This window comes from Chanos chanos, chromosome 1 (genome assembly GCF_902362185.1).
Source record: "Chanos chanos chromosome 1, fChaCha1.1, whole genome shotgun sequence".
In the NCBI taxonomy this organism is placed as follows: Eukaryota; Metazoa; Chordata; class Actinopteri; order Gonorynchiformes; family Chanidae; genus Chanos; species Chanos chanos.
This window is the reverse complement of record NC_044495.1, coordinates 23,766,707-23,779,645: the sequence shown is the minus strand read 5'-3', so window position 1 is coordinate 23,779,645 and position 12,939 is coordinate 23,766,707. Positions and strand designations below refer to the sequence as shown.

At 37.6% G+C, this 12,939-nt stretch overlaps 1 protein-coding gene across 1 annotated transcript; it reads right to left on the bottom strand.

Moving 5' to 3' along the window:
- Nucleotides 1–2,127: 2,127 nt before the first annotated feature.
- Nucleotides 2,128–4,027, bottom strand: opn1sw1 (opsin 1 (cone pigments), short-wave-sensitive 1). The gene is made up of 5 exons (XM_030769735.1): nucleotides 3,685–4,027; nucleotides 3,403–3,571; nucleotides 3,058–3,223; nucleotides 2,384–2,623; nucleotides 2,128–2,223 (listed from the first exon to the last, which is right to left on the bottom strand). The coding sequence occupies exons 1-5, from the start codon at nucleotides 4,019–4,021 to the stop codon at nucleotides 2,128–2,130; spliced, it is 1,008 nt and encodes a 335-aa protein (XP_030625595.1). The 5' UTR covers nucleotides 4,022–4,027.
- Nucleotides 4,028–12,939: the final 8,912 nt, after the last annotated feature.

Here is a 12,939-nt window from a genome sequence, read left to right as displayed (position 1 = left end):
TTGATGAAGTAGAGACAACATGTTCACAGAACTCATTTCCTCTAGCACTTTAAAGGGAGAAAATGACATCCACAAAATGACGTACCATTTTCATCTTATTGTCATTAGTCTGGTATATTTTTGAGCGAAGATGCCTTGACCCCAAAACTGTAACTGCAAAATTCCTGACTTACAAGTTTTTCCTATCAAGAATAAATTGACAAATGAGTGTATGTTTCTGTTAGTGTATATTTGAGACTAGTGATAAATGTAAGGTGACCATGAACTTACATGAGTGTCAAACTTTAGTTCTGTTGATGTGTGAGTTGTGGTGTATCTGATTGTGAATTTTGTATGTTGTGCATTAGGAGGTCAGTGAGGTCAATGTTAATTACATTGTATATTTGCAAGATATTGTGAGAAATGAAAAAAAAGTTAAGCAAATAGAAAGATTGCATGCATGTACTATTTTACATGTTAGCAATGAACTGTACATGTTCACCGTTGAACTGGATGTTTTCTTAAGAGGAAGAAATTCTTCTCACCTGCATACATCATTAAGCTGATGTCCTGTAGAGAGGGATAATTTGTGTCCTTGTGTGTGTGTGCACCTGTGTGTGTGTGTGTGTGAGCACCTGTGTGTGTGTGTGTGTGCACACGCGCACATGTGTGTCTGTGTGTGAACTAATTAAAATGGACTTACATCTAATTCAGATCCGTACGTAACCGATGTGCTGGACCAGTGCAACTACGTCTCACTTAATCCTCAGTGTTGTCCTCAAAGTAACACGGGTCTTTCATTCTGTAGCCGACAACTTTTTTTGTATATCTGAGAAACAAACATGATCCTCTTGTATTTTGCCACATTATTTTTGCAATGCTTGTACATTATTATTCCCTTAGATTAAAGAAAGGCTGATAACATGATTGAGGGCCGTGTCCTTGGGCTCATCTTATCATTACTTATTTCCATTTCCAAATGTCTCTCATACAACAGAGACTTGTCTGTCAAATAATCCAAGCTGAGTGAATGTATTTATTACTGTATTTTCTGACAAAATGTTTCTTTTCTCCTTCGAAAACTTCCCTGTAATATGGGACTCTCAATCTGTGCCTCTCTTTAAGTAAGAAGTTAATCATATCAAAGATTTTTTTAAGTACACATTTTTTTTTTCTTTTCCACTAATCATATTAACCAATATATTTATGTTGAATCTCACTCATTCTCCTCAATGTTTGTTGAACAGAGATCACAAACAAAGAAAAGTGCATCAAATGATATAAATCTTTATTAATTCTAAGTACAGTACAAATGAATATATTCACACATACTGTATTTGTTTTTCTAATTGCAGTCAAACATATAAAGTGATGAAATAAATACATGCATTTCAAAGACTGACAGAGGTCACAGCCATAGAGCTGGAATAGAAGTTAAATAGGTGTCACCCTCAACCATTCACCTATTTAAGTGGATGGTCAGGTTGTACCATGTGTACAAAACCCCAGTAAATGGTATCTCAGCTCAGGGCAAGCGGATGGTTGCAGTTAATTCCCTGTGATCTGATATTGCTCAGCTTAGCTGCAAAGCCTGGCGAAAGTCTTTTAAAGTTGTTTAGAAAAGCAGGAGCGAATAAACCTGTGTCTCCACTTGTAGTCTTCTCCTCCTCGCGCATGGCAATGCGCATTTTACTTTTCAAACTGCATTTTACACGCCCTTTAAATTTGGAAGGGTAGGATGATTGCCTGATTAAGTAGTGGGTCTTGCTGTTACAATACCAGACATGCCACTACAGAAACAGAACACGCATCCTGAACTAATGTAAAAGCAATATCAAGGTTGAACAATTCCACATTGTGATTTTTTTTTCTGATTTTATCTTGCAGCAATACAATTAAATATTCTACATCATGAAAGAAATTATATTAACAAAAGTGGCGAGCAAAAGAGCACTATTGTATGTTACAAAAAATAAAATATGCTGTGCAGGAAACAGTGAAATATCTTGCACAGATTGAGCATTGTTCGGACAAAATGCTGAAATACTTCGGCCATCAGCTGATTTTAAAACTGTTAGTCTTCTATAAATGAGAGTTGGGTCACAGGGGGGCAGGTCCAGAGGAGCTGTAGGTTTAACATGGGAGCATTTATGCAGCAACAGAGGAGGTCTCGGTTTTGGAGGACACCTCTGATGATTCCTCAATCTTCTTCCCAAACACAGTCTCCATGATACAGGCATTGAACTGGGGAGGAGATAAAATCCAGCGTAGGTTAAAACTGTATTTAATGTTATTTATTTCATATATGTTGTTGTGCTTTTGTGTGTGTGTGTGTGTGTGTGTGTGCGTGTGTGTGTGTGTGTGCGTGTTTGTGCATGTGTGTGTATGTCCCTGGTTTACACACCTGTTTGTTCATGAAGGCATAGATGAGGGGATTGTACACACAGGAACTCTTGGAGAAGAAAGCTGGGACGGTGACCAACCTATAGTCCTTATTCTCATCTGCAGCATTGGCAAAGTACATTGCAGTAATGGCATATGGAGCGTAGCACAAAATGAATGAGCCAACCATCACAATAACCATCCTGGACACCTCTTTCTCTGCCTTCTGAGTGGAAGCAGATTCAGCCTGTTGAGCTGCCACCTACACAAGACAAAATAAAAAATCTGATTGATTTCTGAGATTCCACAAAGCACATATACTTCTCAAGGGTCCACCACTGTCTGGTCGATTCTGTGTTTTTCAGTATAATTTGAATATACAATTTATGATTCTGTGGATGTCTTGTGACAACAAATAAACCAAAGACAAGGTGGACGGAGTGAGTAAATCTGGCACACGGCTAAAGTGAATAAGCAAATAAGAAATCCCCTTTCTTCATTTTTAGTCTGCAAGACAGCTGTACACAAGTACTCCTAAATACAGTTTTTAGTCACGTGATTAAATATGGGCACAGACCACAGAATTGTTACATTAATTCAGAGTGCTTATATCCAGTAAACCAGTGTGCTGATCTCTTATTGGAGGCTGAATGTACGAATATGTTTGAAGGATGAACAGGTAAAGATAGAACTCACAGCACGAAGAGCAGCCAATAGCTGAGAGTATGAGAAGGTGATAATGGTCACAGGCATCATGAAGCAGGTTATTATGAGGAAATAGGTGTAAGACTCTGAGTTGAACTCTTCACTCTTTGAGTACCAGTCAGGTCCACAGGAGCAGCCCAGGCCCTCTGGGATGTATCTGTACAGAGCAAAAAAAGTCAGATAAGACACCAGCATGTATAACTGGCAAACAGCTTGGGCTACAAATGCAGTATGAGTTTCCATGTGTTGTTCAGGCCACTGATGCATTTCAAAACTAGAATGTTTTTTGACTTCACAGTTAGAGGATGGTTACTGGCAAAGGCAAGACTAGCTTACCTGCTCCAGCCAAAGAATGGAGGGGATGCACATCCAGCACCCATGACCCAGGTGAAGGCAACAGCCCCCAGAGCCTGGTTGTTCCCAAATTTGAAGCTGCCGAAGGGTTTGCAGATAACTACATATCTCTCAAAAGCTAAGACTGCCAAGGACCATCCTGTCACCAGTCCTAGGGGAATGTATAAAAACAACAGTGTTAGACAAGCTGAAGTTCAAAACAGATTTTTTTAGTTATGACAAGTAAGTCTACTTCTAAAAACACCATGATCTCTCTTTTTTTACCTGCAACTGAACCCATTGCTGCCTCCAGGGCACACAATGTGTAACCAAGGAAATAGTATCCTCGTAAGCTGGCCACAAACACTTGACTCACGGAGAATGTGGCAAAAACGAAGCCTGCAAAACATATGTTGACCAAAATGTAATTTAGCGGCTGCCTCAGCTTCTTGTACTTCAATGTTACGAAGAGCACGACTGCGTTGAGAGGGGTTCCAACAAAGAACACAAAGCCCATGAATGCTGCCTGTAGGTAAAAGGCCCACTTTGGTGCCAGGTGGTACTGTGGCCCCTCAAAGGGTCCCACTTTAGAGATGTTTGCGAACAGGTTAAAGTCAGCCATTTCGGAGCCTGAGGCCTATTCCTTGGTAACCTTCGCCTCTGGGATCGCTGTATCATCCGAATAACAGAGTCTGGCTGGTAGGACCTTTTATAAAATCCCCAAAGTCCTGTGGGGTGCGAAAAGAAGGGATGGACAGGGATGAAAAGGAAGATCATCCTCCTGGTTATCTTCCGGACATGCTGCCGGGATAATCCTTTGTCCATGAGCATTATGCTAAACTCTCTCCCTGCTTTTTCTGTGCCCCAGAATAACACATGTCCAAGCCACACGTGTGTGCTCAGTGACAGGTGGATTGAGATGATCAAGGCCAACAAATGAACTTGCATAAGATTCACTTTTTGGTATTTTTCTATGGGTCATTCCGTGTCAAATCAGATAGGGTTGTTGCAGCACCATTTCAGATTTTGGTCAAATCTTGTCTATGTCATGGATAGGTCCCAAAACCAATGCCTCATATTCTTTCGGCCCTTTATGTTATTTCATTTTTATAGCCTCAAAAATGCCTTATCTCGCAAGCCATGTTTGGGCATTAATATCTTTAAAAGTATTGTTCCTAGCCTCACCAAACTTTGTAGGATGGAAGACAAACATGTTTTCAGTATGACTGAACCATTAAATGTTTGTACAGCATCCCTATTGATTTTCTATAAGGCCCTTGATTTGGAATTATTTTTTCTTCGAATACAATCTTTTATTAATATCTGAGGTCTCTACCATCAACTTACATGAAGATATTATGAAGAAAACAAGGCATGGTAGCATTTTTTGGTCATTTTCATAGGAGCAAAAGGGTATGTGGAGTAGCTAGTAGGAATGTAAAAATGTACATGGAAAATGCTTGATGTATGGTTATTAAGGGTACAAAGTGCCAATGTCCTTCTGTTTTTCCTTCATACAAAAACAGACACAGATTTGAGAGATATTTTACCTATCGCAGAATAACATCCATTTCAGGATTACATTTTTTGCAAGGTATGATGCCACATTTGGGTATATATATCAGGTTGGCCAGTATTAGGGAGCATTGACATTAAGCCTATCTCAGGTCACTCCCAACCATGGCCACACTACCACCTTATTCCACTGCATCTCTTTTGGAGAGAAAGACTGTAACAAAACTTCATACTGCTGTTCCTCTATGATTGAAAGAAATGCTGTGCAGAATGTTAACCTACTCAAACACAGAACTGGATTGCAGTTGATTTCGGATGACACTATATGTCCTCACGACCAGGACGCTTACAGATTTATTCTTTTTTAAATATGGGATATAACATTTAACCGCTCCATTGCATATAGCATCTATCCGAGTTAATGCCTTATTCTATAATGAGTCCCTGATAGTAAAGAATATAGCCTGCATTAATGACCTATAGTAAAATGAGCCTACAGAAAACATGTATTTCTTTGATCCAGTCAGTATTTCAGAGGGCAGGACACACATAAGTAGAGATAATATGGGAAGACCCTGTTTCTTTACTATGGATGTTGTTTCCTAAAGGTCAAACAATGCCTTTAACTATGTGTATTTATCTATGAAGGGAACATGGAAGAACATTGGCACTTTGTACACTAAATGACCATACATCAAGCAATTTCCATGTACGTTTTCATGTTCCTTCTATCTACCCCACATACCATTTTGGTCCTATGAAAATGACCAAAAAATGCTACCATGTCTTGTTTTATTCTTAATGGCTTCATGTCCATTAGTGGCAGAGACCTCAAATATTGGCACAAAATTGATAGAAGATTGTATTTGAAGAAGAAATAATGATTGATACCATATATTGAAAATATAAAAAAAATATTGGGTTAATAATACCCTCAATATCACTCTTGTTTAGGAATTTTGCACTTTTTTCCAGAAAATCAATAGGCATGCAATACAAACTTTTAATGGTTCAGTCATACTGAGAACATGTTTGTCTTCCATCCTACAAAGTTTGGTGAGACTAGGAACAATACTTTTAAAGATATTAATGCCCAAGCATGGCTTTCCAGAAAAGGCATTTTTGAGAGTGTAAAAATTTTAAAATATCAAGGGCCGAAAAAATATGAAGACATTGGCCTTGAACAAAAATATTTTATAGGCCTTAGTTTTGGGACCCAAACATTATATAGACAAACTCTGAACAAAATCTGAGATGGTGCTGCAACCACTCTCCTGGATTCTGTTTGATTTGACACGGAATGACCCCTGTACATTTTCATTTTTCCAAAAGTAAAATATTTTGTATTGTACAGAGGTACATTCCAAGGAAGTGATTAAGTAACTATAACTGTTGTTGCACTCTTACAGTTGTTACATTTGTTATTGGTGAATGTTAGCATCTCATATTTGTTTGCACATTTGAAGATTTTAACTCAGATCAATCTTGTGACCCATCTAGTGGTGACCATACTACTGGCATTAATCAGCTCTCACTTTAAAAACAGGGTGAGCGTGTTTCCATTTTACGCATTTTGTTATTTCATCAATGTTTAGACAAACTGGTGTTACTTTTCAGGAGTGGCTGGACATCTGTTTTGCATAGTTATTTCAAATAGTCTGTTTATTTACTGAATATCACGCATGCAACACATTAGAAAGTAATGAGGGGGAGTGATTTTTTTTTTTTAATTTCTTTCTTAGTTTGTCTTTGCCTTGATAAGTGCCATGCTGTCTACTCCCTGAGTAAAAACAAACTCAGAGGCAGTTAAAATTATTCCATATTACACAGTCTGAACCAAGCCTGTCTGCTATTTATAGATGGCAAATTGATAGTGTGTGACCTTTTATCTTAGTATTTTGGTATGACAATACAAATATTAATGGCAAAAGGAGGCAAGTCAAGTCACTGACCAGGCCAGAGCAGAGGTTGATAGTCAGTGGCTTTAACAGTATAATCTTTACTGATAGGATGTTAGGACGAAAGACAGCCACACACCTCAGGGTCATATTCATCCATTGTCTGCATCATTCCAGTTACTGTTCTTTACATGTAAATGTATGATGCCTTTGACTAGAGAGCCATTTCACAGCCATTTCTCTGTTAAATTATGAACTAAGAGGGTGTATGTCTGAAGTACTTTTCACTATGTAATATAATGTAAGTTCTGTGTATTTTGAGTATTATATATGCAACTGATGTGTAGCTGTCATGGCTTGGTTGGTGAGGTGCTCCCCCCTCGCAAAAAAGTGAGGGTCGGTAGTTCAAGCCTGGCTAAGCCACAGTTGACGACAGCAAGGGCATGCAGTCAAGTAAAGTGTTGCACTGCTGCATCCGAAGTCCCTGCAAAGGGCACCACCTTAGCCTCTGTACAAAAGAAGGGGGAGTCCCTGGTGTAAAACAAGAACAACATATATGCAACTGATGCGTGCCTGTATTTATGACATTGAGCCTTGTGAACTAAAGGCAAATTCCCATTATATAAACACAACAGAAAATAAAGTTCTCCTTTCTATTCTTTTATTTTATTAATTGAACATCAGAATATATTCTTCCCCTTTTTAAATTTGGCAATGATTAGGACAAAGAAAAACTTGCACCTTGACATTTTAATCAATATATTTTTAGCATAAAGCAATGTAAGACATTCTTTATTCGGTTGCAAAAGACCAATCCATAAGCCAATTAGGTTTGACGTACACTGGGTCAAAGACAGCATTCATTTGAGATGTAAGTCTATTTGAATAACACTGTCCTCTTGACCAATGGTACCCAGCAACTTTAAGTTATTTCTGTTACTTTGGTATACTTTAAAACAATGTTAACATTAAAACAGGCTGCACAAGCATCAAATTACCATTAAGATGAATGACTACTTGTTCTCTATTAAAATCTTCACTGTCCAAGTGAACTAACATGAGTGCTTTATGTCACTTTATTCATAATAAGTGCAATCATGAATTTCCATGAGACATGTAAGATGAAAAACATTTAACTAAACAGGAAACGTAAATGTAACGAGTCCGTTATAATCTCTGTGCTGACACTTTAACTGAAACATTGGCATTCCCTTGTGTACACTCCAAGAAAGAAATTTAGTGTCAAAGTTAATTTATATAAGCATTGGAGAGAACATAAGCAAAGGCAAAATCAGCTGGTGATGCGTGTGAATTTTTCTTTTTTTTTTTTCTTTCTCAAGTTTTATTCTGTCCACGAAGTCATCACAGTCAATATCTCCTTACTTTCATGGCTAGATAATTGAGCTAGATTTTTGCAAGATCACTGAGAGAAAATTATTTATATTAACTAATATGACAGTAAAATGATACTTGACACATAATTATTCATCCTTATATTTAATGTAACTGTGTACATTAGTGGGAATATCTAGTGCAAGTCTGCAATCACCCATGCTAGCTAAGTGTCTCTACAGACGGAAAGACTATTTTAAGAGGAAACTGAAGTATTGTATATATGGGTATGACTTGCTCCAGTTTTTTTGGAGAGCTGTTGACTGTCCACACAGGCAATGTGATCAGCCCGCCAGGTCTTGGCCTCCCCTGCCTAAGTACTCGCACAAAGTGGAACAAGGCAAACAGGAGTCTTAAGATGCTTCAAGCACAGGGATGAGCTTTAATCTTGAAACAAGATTTACCTGGACAATCCGGAAAATCCCTACAAACCACACTGTTGTTAAAGTAGGATTATGTTCAAACCGTATGTTTATCTTGTTAGCTAATACGTAGATTGTGGTTCAGGTTTGATAATCTGGGGATGGATCAAAAAGGGGTTAACCATTAAATCCTATACCTCCGTTCCCTGTTTTATAAACCTCTGTTCAGTTCCTACTCATCTTCTTAGTACTTCTTCACTTGTTCTTTTCTGCATCATCTTTCTGTCTTCCCTGTATGCTCAGGTGGGTTGTGATGTAAATAGTTTTAGATTAGACTCTCTACCTGTGTTTAAACAGCTTTATAAAAACCAAATTCACTTTGTGTTTTTTGCTTGTTTTTAATATTGCATTGTACCTTCCCATCACAGGTATTTATGTTTATGTAATGGTTATTTCTCAGTTGTATGTTTTCAGGTTCATGATTTTCTTAAACAAGTTTGCTCTCAATTTCTTTTTTGCATAGGTTGTTATAGAACAGATATGCATGTGTTTGCCACATCTGCTCTCAAGGATAGCAAACTTTTGCATCGTTTAGTTGTGCAGGCTAATGGTAATCTAAACTGACAGCACTCAGATGCTTTTATCAGTATGGACTGTAAACATGTTTTATGGTCTTCATTTCCTCCAATGCTCTTGACCATTTTAAAACTGGCAAAGCATCTTAATCGTTTTAAAAACATGTTTACTGCACTACTTAGAACATTATCAACAGTGTTCTTAACTCTAATTTATTCAAAGTTTTTATTTACTTACATAGTTATTTTATATTTTTATTTTAATACCTTCACGCATCTTTTCACATGTAGTTGAGGGAATTTCATGATGGTAAATATCACACATTGTCACTGTATTATGGTCTAAACTGTATTTTGTTGCTGAGCAAGTCACTGCTCTAAACTATATTAATCTACTGTTGTATAACACAAACTCTTAGCATTGCAGGTAAACACCACATCTGTATTGTGTCTTGGGAAGATGAAGCTGAGATTCGATATAAAACTGCCATTAGAAGCCCCCCTGTAACCCGGGGTTGTATCGTAACCAAGCTGTGTGTCTTAGGCGCATGGGTATGATACGACCTGGGTTAGATGAGGGTAAGCCACGCCTGTTATACTGGACCACTGTGCATGACTTTGGTGATAATTATACATTGAAAAAAAATGTGTTGATGTTTTGAGCTCAAAAATATAAAAAGATATTGCCTAACATCTGTTGTTGTCATAGTATGCAACATCACTTTGTACCCCCACTATCAATACTGTTATATCACCTTAAAACTCTATCATCTTTTTGGACTGCCATTGTGAAATTTGAATCAACATGCTTAAATAATCAATACAAAGAGAAACAACATAATTACAGGTAAGGTTTTTAATGGGGTGACATAGATCAGGCTTCACATAAAATAATAGGAACGGCCACTGAAAAATGATTTGAACTTTGATGTGACAAAATCTCACTTTAAAACGATTCTACATGATTCATATTAACTTCAATACTATTTGATGATACATTGTTGCTATTAGTGACTTTTTGGGCACACTTTAATATGGGGTTTCCAGCATTAGTATCCGGAATCCGACAGATTTGAGGTGATATAGTTGACACTAGAATCCATTTTCAGGAATGTATTTATGGGAGTAACATCAAAAACAGGATACATATGTAAAACAAGGACAACTTGTGTCAGGAAGGTGGAGGAAGTTGAAGTTCTGCAGGGATAGATGGGATTGGATAATGTGGTTACTGAAATGTACCAATCTTAAAGAGAGAAACAGAGAGAGGGAGAGAGAGAGAGAGAGAGAGAGAGAGAGAGAATCAAAAATAAGAAAACTAAAAGTGGCCCGTTAAACTAATCACTTCAATGATTAATTGTTTATGTCCATGATCAATTAGCGCATTCATCAGTAGAGTTTATTAAAATTAATTAAATCTTTCAGTGAAATTTCATGACAGATGTCAACCATATGGTTAAATCATAGTTTCAGCCGTTGTATTAAATTCCATTGGTCAGATTCTGTATTTGTGCCGCACTGCTGGCGAGGCGATCGAGAACGGTGTGATACCTTCACAGGGCCAAATTTCTGTGTTACTATAACGGACGGCGATAACGTGTCCCGTGTTATTATTGGGAGTCGGTTAACTGAATTCACAAAGTTTTAAAACTCAGCCGCTGCAGCTCCGTCTGTCCCAATTAATGTTTTACCTGAAGTTGTTCAAACAGAGCCGGTTATGTTTCTACTGAGAATGTAAGATAGGGTACAGTATATTGTTGTAGGCTGTTACTTACTATCCGTGTATAGTCGAGGCCATGAGCAGTAAATCACTGAAAATTATATGTTTTTAAATCAAGCTTGTAAAAGGGGCTACCGCGTGTTATTAATAAACCGAGCAGCTCATTCTTCAAATCTTGTTAGTGCCGGGGATCTCTCATCGTTAACCTACTTCGCCAACCTACATCATACGTTTTGAACAAAGTGAACGCTTCAACTTGCTTTAACTTGCTTCATTCGCAGCTATTTAGGTAGGCCACATGGTAAGTAGTTGGATACGTCCTGCAATGTTCTTTTAAAAAATAAATAAATAAATAACATTTTTAAAATTCTCATTTTATTGTGTCATGATATATTTGTCAGTTTGTTTTTCATGTATTAAATTGTCTAAATTGTAGTTGGATGAGATACTGCTATGACAACTGAATGTCCAGTTGTCCTTCTAGTTTTTGAAAACATCATCAAGCTGCTCTGAGAAACTTAAAAATATCAGTCCATTCAAGTTGGCTAACTAATCAAAGTTTGAGAGTATTTCCCTTGAATCTATGCAAAGCATTGTTCTGCCTCGGGTGTCGCTTGACCGGTGGGATTTGAGCACTGCATAGTCCAGTGAAGAAGAATACATCGTTTGGATACTTAATCCGAGAATTAGATTTAATTGCTTTTCTCGTTTTGTTCAAATATATTTTAAGTTTTGTTTAACCTTGCTGCACAAGTAAGAAAGCCTTACTTAAATTATCAGTATTACTTACAGGGAGGCTCGCGCAAATCATTTCAGATGCTGATTTATTGTTTCGTTGTACAGCAAGAGTAAAGAGACGTCTTATTTGTGGGTGTAGTTTAAGCAGTTTATACATTATACAGGCTACAGTTCAGCTACAAACAGCTAGTGATTTCTGCTTAAAGCAAAGACTGAAACAAACAAGAAGTGTTTATAAACTCTAAACAACTTGGCTGATCTAACTTGACTGAAGATCAGTCAAGTTAGATCAGCCAAGCTGTTTGCAATGCATAAACTAAAATGTTTACAATGAGAGCATTTGCGTGTTCAGAGAGCCAGCTAAACAAATGTAAATTTTTGGATGGGTCTCCTAAGCTTTTTTGACAAAGTCTACCTGCCAACTGGTTCGTAGGAAATCTCCTTATCCGTTGGCTGACAGGGCAGTTGATAGTCCGGATAGAAAAAAAAAACTTTGTCCATGTCCTGTTTAAGAGCCATGTATCTGAGTTAAAAGTACAGATGTTTTTCTCTCTCTCTCTTTTAAAGTCAATTTTACAATCACATGTTTTCCAGTGTTAAGGTGTGGAAATAAAGTTAGCGTTCTTCTTAAACATACTCAGCGGTACGTTGCATTATATAGGCTACTAGGGGTTGTGCAGAGTAGTCGAGCATCCGAGTACTCGAGTAGTTAACTCTGGAGTTTCTAATATCATCGAGTACTCGTTAAACGCGTGATGCTATAGATCTCGCACTCAGTCTCCAGTTAGAGCCCATGGTAATCAAGAGAAAGGATGGCGACAGCAGAAAAGGGTGAATCAGTTGTTTGTTTGCTTTATTGTTGTTTTTCCCTGTGCCAATTTTCTTTCCCAACTGTCGTTATGATGAAATAAACGTGCAACAACCGAGTTGTGTACGGATTTCTCAAGGATGGCTCTAAGTCTGTCATGTAATAAACTAGGCTACGACACTAACGCTGCTAAACAAATTAATGTTGTTAAAACACAGATGCAAGCTAATATGACTCATTTCATTTTTATGTCGATTAGGCTTGATGATGACCAGGGGGTATTCCAAGTACGTGGTTTCGTGATTTACCCGGATAAATTAACTCAGAGTATATTAGTAAACCTCCTAATAGAACGGTCCTGTGGCTTCATTCTCTAAGCAAAACAATGCCATAGCGCTCTTCTATTAGGAGGTTTACTACTTACTCTGAGTTAATTTATTTGGGTTAGTCGCTAAATTGCGTACTTGGAATACCTCGAAGATTTCTCTGAATTTACAAAAAAGCCGCTATATCCAAACACAATATGAACACT